The sequence below is a fragment of the Tupaia chinensis genome, unplaced genomic scaffold (assembly GCF_000334495.1).
Source record: "Tupaia chinensis unplaced genomic scaffold, TupChi_1.0 Scaffold000101_1, whole genome shotgun sequence".
NCBI classification, from domain to species: domain Eukaryota; kingdom Metazoa; phylum Chordata; class Mammalia; order Scandentia; family Tupaiidae; genus Tupaia; species Tupaia belangeri.
Window position 1 is genome coordinate 8,590,517 of NW_006159565.1, and position 7,599 is coordinate 8,598,115.

General features: G+C 36.0%; 1 protein-coding gene across 1 annotated transcript in view; it reads left to right on the top strand.

The window, feature by feature from the left end:
• The window catches only part of TASP1 (taspase 1), a 312,198-nt gene extending 306,523 nt beyond the window's left edge, over positions 1-5,675 (top strand). Inside the window, exon 14 of the mRNA XM_027770008.1 lies at positions 5,586-5,675. Within this exon, the coding sequence (XP_027625809.1) occupies positions 5,586-5,648 (63 nt within the window). The 3' untranslated portion in view covers positions 5,649-5,675. The remainder of the gene's footprint in view (positions 1-5,585) is intronic.
• The last annotated feature ends 1,924 nt before the right edge of the window (positions 5,676-7,599 follow it).

A 7,599-nucleotide genomic window follows, 5' to 3' on the forward strand; every position in this document is an offset into this window, starting at 1 on the left:
GAGGAGAAGGGATTGTGGCGTGACCATCCCCACCGGGGGGGTGATTTCTCGCTTTCTGGCTCTCTGTCTCTCTCTGTCTGTCTGGTGAGCACACGCGCCCTATAGCGAAAACCTCTCCAAAAAAAAAGGAAAAAAAAAAAAAGAAAGTAAATGTAACAAAAATTATGAGCATATGTACTTGTTTTTTTTCTTATCTCAACTTATATAGATATAAAATTGTGTTAATTAATAATTATAATGCTGTGTTGTTAGGTTTATAACATCGATAGATATAGTATGTATGAAAATAATAGCATAAAAATGGAGAATAGTGAATAGAACAATATGACAATATTGTTTCTAGCTCTTGAGGGAATTAAGTTGGTATAGATCTGAGGCAGAGTCTAATTTACTTAAGACGTATATGGTAAGCCCTAGAAAACCATTAAGAAAAAAACAAAATAGATAATGAAAAAATTATTAAAGTAATTTAAATCAAAGATCTGATTAAGAAAAAATAAACCAGTAAAGGAGAAATAGAACAAAAGTAATATAAGACATATAGGAACAACAACAACAAAATGGTCAGATATAAACCCTGATAATACTATTAGATATTGTATTACTCAGGATTTTCCAGAGAAGGAAAAACGGCTATCTATCTAGATATTGAATATATCTAAATCTATCTCTCTCTCTATATATATAAATATATATATATTGAATTGGCTCATGATTATGGAAGCTAGAAAGTCCAAATCTGCAGTGTAGGCCAACAGACTTGAGAGCCAGGAGAACCAGTGGTGTAGTTCCAGTCCAAAGGCCAGCAGGCATAGACTCGGGAGCGTTGATATTCCTGCTACAGTGTGAAAGCCAGCAGGCTGGGGACACAAAGAGCCACTGTGTAGATGAAACCTTAGAGCAGTCTGCAGAATTCCCTTTCTCAGGGGAGCCAGTCTTTTTTTTTTTATTTTATCTTATATTCAGGCTGTCAGTTCATTGGATGAGACTACCCATATTATGGAGGGCATTCTGTTTTACTCAGTATTCACTTATGTAAATGACAAATCACATCCCCCCCCCAAGTCAACAAATAAATGAAACATCATTAGATGAATTAAACAATTTGATTTAAAGGCTGAAATTATCAGAGAGGATTGAAAACAATATGCAATTATGTACTGTCTATAGGAGACACATGTTAGAGTCAAATATATAAATAGGTTGACTATAAAGAGACAGAATATTCAATTAATATTAACTTTGGTTTATACAATTTTTCATATCAGTTGTTCTTTATTTATTTATTTCCATTTGAGGTCATTTTGTACTGCCTGATAAATACCCTTTAGAATTTTTCTCACTGAAGGGGCCAGCAGGTGACATCGTGGTTCAGGGCACTGGACTCCCACATGGCTGACTATGGTCCAAGTTCCAGATGCACTGGCTTACTTTCTTGCTCTCTCTCTCTCTCTCTCTCTCTCTGTCCCTCTCTAGTCAAATTAAAATAAATAAATAAAGTTAAATTAAATAATTCTTTAATTTTTTTTTCTTACTGAGTATCTAAATGTTGCAAACTCTCTTTGTTTTTAGTAATTTGAAAACATTATTTTCCCCTCATTTCTGAGAGATGATGTATCTGGGTTTCAAGTTTTTATTGGTATTTATTGTCTCTTGTGCATATCTGTTGTTTTCATGGTTCCGTTGTGCCATTAAAGAAGTGAGCTGCCAAGTAATATAGATTTTAAAATAGAATATATTACCAGACATAAAGAGAGGCATATTATAATAATAAAAACATCAATCTATCAGAACTTTGTAAAAATTATAAGTGTATGTGTATTTAACAGCAGGAGTCCCAAATACATGGAACAGCCCAAGGGAGAAAGAGACAATTCAACAATAATAGAAACTTTACTACTCACTTTAGATATTGGCTAGAACAAATGGGCCTAAGATTGACAAGGAAACAAAAGACTTGAACAACACTAATCACAGGTAGATCTAATAAACACTGACAGAACTCTTGACCCAACAACAGCAGAACATACATTCTTCTCGAGTGTACATGGAAAATTATCCAGGACAGACCATTTGTTGGCTCTTCTTGAAACAAGTCTCAACAAACATAAGAGAGTAGAAAGCATAAAATAGACATTCTCTTATCACAATAGAAGAAGCTTAAAATTTAATATCAGAAAGAAATTTGGGAAATTCACAAAAATGTGTAAATGAAACACACTAATAAATATGCAATAGATCTTAGATAAAAGTGTAGAGAAATGAGAAGATACATTGAGATAAATGAAAACAAAGATACAACATACCAAAACTGATGGGCTGTAGCGCTTCCAGAGAAATTTATACTGTAAACTTTTAAAAAATAAAATTGATTCAAAATCAACAACTAGACATTCAGTGTTAAGATCCTAGAATAAGAAGGACAAACAAAACCCGTATCAAGTAGAGAAAGAAAATAATAAGAATTAGGGTGGGAATTAATGAAATAATAGAAAAGATCAATGAAACCAATGTTAGTTCCTCAAAAAGATCAATAAACCTGACAAACTGTTGGCTAAACTGACCAACAAAAAGAGAGAGTACTCAAATTACTAAAATAGGAATAAAGGAGGAAGTGATACTACTTGTCTTACATAAATGAAAAGCATATAAAGGAAATGCCACGAACAACTGTGTACCAACAAACCCAATAACATGAAATTGACAAGTTTCTAGAAAGACACAAATTACACAAACTAAACAGACCTATAACAAATAAAGATTAAATTATAATTTAAAAAGCTTGAAATAAGAAAGCCTAATAATATTAGATGACTAAACTGATGAGTTCTACCAAACGCTTAAAGAATTAATACCAATTTCTCACAAATCCTAAAATACAGAAGCATAGGGAATGCTTCCAAACTTACTGTGTGAGGTGCAGCTACTTTGGAAAATAGGGGAGTTCTGCAATCTTTTTTTTTTTTTTCTTGGAGAGATTTTGTTTTGTTTTGTTTTGCTATAGGGCACATGCACTCCCCAGAAAGACAGAGAGACAGAAAGCAAGAAATCACCCCTCAAGGGGGATGTCCATGCCACAATCACTTCCTTCTCCTCCAATCTCCTCTCCGGATCCTGGGCATGCACGCACATGCACCCGGCATGAGTTTAAGCCATGGGGTCCAGGACTCAAACTGTGGAAGGCTACATTGGAATCCAGCAATGTAGCCATTATGCTATCTGCTGGTCCCAAGGAGTTCTGCAATCATTTAAACATTGATTTTTTTTTCCTTCCTGACTATATACTCAGGAGAAATCAAACATCTCTACACAAAAACTTGTACATAAATGTTCATAGCAACATTTTTTTGTGTCCTAATTTCTTCATTTAAGGACACCAGGTAGGTCAGATTAGGGACTGCCTTTATGACCTCATTTTATTTTAACTACCTTTTTAAAGACCTTCACTCCAAATAGTCACATTCCAAGACACCACTGTGATTTAAGATTTTAACATATAGATTGAGGGGTATAATTCAGCTGATAATACATTATATATGTCATTTAAATTACTGTTTGTTTAAATGAAGACCCCTTTTAAGGGAAAAAATTTCCTTGTTACATGATTTATTTTAAAATAATACATCGAAAAATGTAGAGGCATCAAGCTAGGTTTAAGGTTTTTATGTATTTTGCTCTTACATAATCATAATCCAAGAAGATTTCCGTGTGACTACAATAAAACCTAAAACCAGCATAATTTGTATTAACAATTATATACTCTAATGGATAATATTGCATAGATTTTTATTGTTACTATTATATTATACTTTAAATTACATAATTTAATTTTTGGTTATTATGTTTTTATTTCTGAAATTTCCATGTGATTTTTTTCTTTGTATCTTATATTTCTTTACTGAGACTTCGTTTTGCATTTGTTTCAAGCATGTTTCTGCTTGTTTGTTGAAGCATTTTTATGATGGCTGCTTTAAAATCCTTGCCAGATAATTTTAACATTTTCATGTTCATATTTGTTGATTTCCTAATGAGATCTGCCTGATCCTCAGTATGAGTGGTATTTAATTGGTACCTGAATGTTTGGGGTATTTTTTATTAATCCTTGAGCCTTCTTTTTTTTTTTTTTTTGAGAGACTTTCGCTTTAGGGCGCCTGCACTCGCCAGACAGAGAGAGACATAGAGACAGAAAGCGAGAAATCACCCCCCAGGGAGGATGGTTACGCCACAATCCCTTCTCTTCCATTCTCCTCTCGGGATCATGGGCATGCACGCACACGTGCCCGGCGTGAGTTCTAAGCCGCCGGGTCCGGGACGCGAACCGCGGTCGACTACGTGAGAGTCCAGCGACATAGCCATTACGCTAACTGCTGGTTCCCTTAATCCTTGAACCTTTTTAAACCTTGTGTTATTTAGCAGGACTCCTCAGATACCACTCAGCAAAGGGGATGTTGGGATGCCTATTCAGCCCTGAAGAGGGTGAAAGTCTAGACTCTTCCCTTTATGTCCAAGGGGCTCCAAATGGGGCTGTAGTTTTCTGTTTTGTTTTTCTATGGTGTTTGGCTAGAGTGGGCAGTTATTCTCTAATAGTTTTCTCTTTTGCTAGGCTGCTTCTTGCCCTTCACCTAGGAGAGCAGACTCTTCTTGAGACCTTTTTTTTTTTGTCTGTGCCCTCTGGTATTTTGGGAAGCTGGTTTTTCCAGTATGGGATACAAGAGGCAAAATGAACACTCACAGAGCCAAGAACAGGCACCACGCTGTTTCACAAGTCCCCAGATCTCTCGATGGTCTGCTTGCTTTTCTCTGCCTTTCCAACTCATCTTAGATTTGTTTTATGTGTAATGCATAGTGTTTTTAGTAATGCTTAATGGAAGGAGCAGGGAAAAGTACTTCTTCATCTTTCCAGAAGCAGAAGTCCTAATTTTACTATAGAAGAATTTATTTGGAAACTGAATCTGTCAGATTCTTTGATTTTCAACTTGATAGCTATCATCTGAGTTATCAACATTATGCTGACATTTTGCTTCTTTTTGGATGTTAGATTTGCTTTTAATTATTTACTCATCATTTTTTCTCAGCTAATCCTCCTTTAATAGGTGCCCTGAGATATTGCGATGAAGCCATTTCATTAAAAAAATTTTTTTGAGAGATTTTTGCTATAGGGTTCATGCGCTCACCTTAGATAGAGAGACAGAAAGCAAGAAATACTTGCCACCTCCCCGGGGGGCAGAGGCGGATGGCCACATGACAATCCCTTCTCCTCCATTCTCCTCTCAGGATTTTGGGCACACATGGACATGTGCCCTGCACAAATTTCAAGTTGCCGGGTTTTGAGACTCAATCTATTGTCATCCATGTGAGCGTTAGTGATGTAATCATTACGCCATCTGCTGGCCCAAAAATTCTTAGATGAGAGTTGATCATTACATTTATTGATGACAAAATCTGGTGTATAAATACATGTGATCCTTTCAGCACCTCTGCTCAGACCTTGAACATGAAGACAATACCACACAGGCAGTATTTTTTCAAGTTGTCTATACCTTATTTCTGATCATGACCCAGTTTCCCAACTTCTTCTTTTCCAGCTACCTGAAATCTTCATTTGGCATCACCCTTGCTACAACTTCAAATACAAATGCAGAAAATAAAATTGCTTCACACTAATTATATAGTGACCTCTAATGTCTATATTATCTTACCTTGTCATCAAAATGATAAAAAATCTTAAAATTGCAAAATTATCATTGAATTCATGATTTATAGAAGCTACAATTACAAACCTACAGGAATTTACAAACTCCAACTTGAGAGAATCAAGCCTAAACTATTTCCAAATCCATCTGATGAGTGAGAAAAGTTATTAAAATACTGCAAACTGATTTGCGGGTGGCTGGTACATACAAGGAACCTTCAAAAATTTCTAAAAAATGTTTATGATAAAAAAACTATACATGGATTATAATGTTTAAAAAAAATTTTGCATGAAAATAAGCTCAGACTCCAATTCCATTGTTCCATGAAGTTTTTTTCTTTTTTTGAGAGGTTTTTGCTATAGGACACGTGCACTTGCCAGAGAGACAGAGACAGAATGCAAGAAATCACCCCCTAGGGGGATGGCCATGCCACAATCTCTTCTCCTCAATTCTCCTCTCGGGATCCTGGGAACGCACTCACATACACCTGGTGTGAGTTTAAGCCATCGGGTCCAGGACTCAAATTGTGATTGACTACATGGGAGTCCAGCAACGTAGCCATTAGACCATTTGCTGGTCCCTCCATGAATGTTTTGAAGTCCCCTCATATTGAGGCACTGGACTGGATAAGCGGCAGGTAAGCACCATCTAACCAGTGGAGTAATGATGATAATCGTAGGCTTATTTGCATGTCTGTTGTATCATTCACTGACTGTCCCTTTCCATATTGCTTGGTCCCTATTATTTTCAGGATGCTCATTTCTGGCTAACAGTCTCTGCATCTGTGCCTGAGGGTTCTCTCTCTCAGAAACCACAGAAACAATTCTGTCTGTTGCAGGCCAGAAATGATATTCCTCGGAGCAGCCCTCAATTCATGACTCCCAAGAGTTTGTGTATAAATACCCAAAATGTACTTTGTAAAGTGCTTTTGCTTTTGATATTTCATTTGACAATAATTCTGGAAGGAAGGAAGTTATATTAAACAAGACTTACAATGAAATGTAATTCCCATATCCTGTTTTGTTCTCAGATATATGCCAAGAATACCATCTGGCACATTATAGATACTCAATAAGTAATTGATTAAGAAAGGAAAAAACTGAAGCTCTTTTAAGTAATCTGGTTAAACTCTCAGTGATAGAACCAGGGCTTGACTGCTGGATCTCTTGGCTCCAAGTACAATACTCTCTTTACTGTATACCCAGGTTTTTGTTCCTACCCCCATGGTCTCAAATCATGGTTTTTGAAGGAATTTAAAGATAATTTAAACATGCCAGGATCATCATCCAGCCCTAAACTAGTTTCAGAGTCTATGAAATGAAAATATTTGTGAAAACATTAAAGATATTTATGGCACAAATTGTCAAGTGTGCTTGCTTATGTCACGTGGACACTTGAGGTGGGCCACATCATTCCCATGGTGGTCATTTGGTGATGCAGAGCCTCATCAAGTAGAAGCAGCTAGTTTTCCTTAGCTCTAAGGCAATTGGAACACGTCCTGACCCAACCTTATTTTCAGGTCCTCCTTCTCATCATGTGTTTGAACATCTGACACTCAACTTGCTTAAAGGAATCTCATTCTTTAACATTCTATCTTGAGCTTTAGAAAAAATTATTTTATACCTCCTTCGGGGATTATAACATGTTCTTTAATAAATAGACAGTTGTAGATAAATCCATATTTAGCAATATGAACAAAGAAATAATATGCATCACACTTAGCTATTAGATTAGATACTAAGTCATTAATCAACTTTTATGTAAGTCATTCATTTTTCTGCAAATGGGTGGTTATTCTGTGAAACCATTTTGATGCTGGAGCACTCCTTTCTCTAAACTCCTTAAAGTCATCAGGCACATTAAAGGATATCCAATTTCATTGGTCTAAGCCGAGTGATCGCAATTC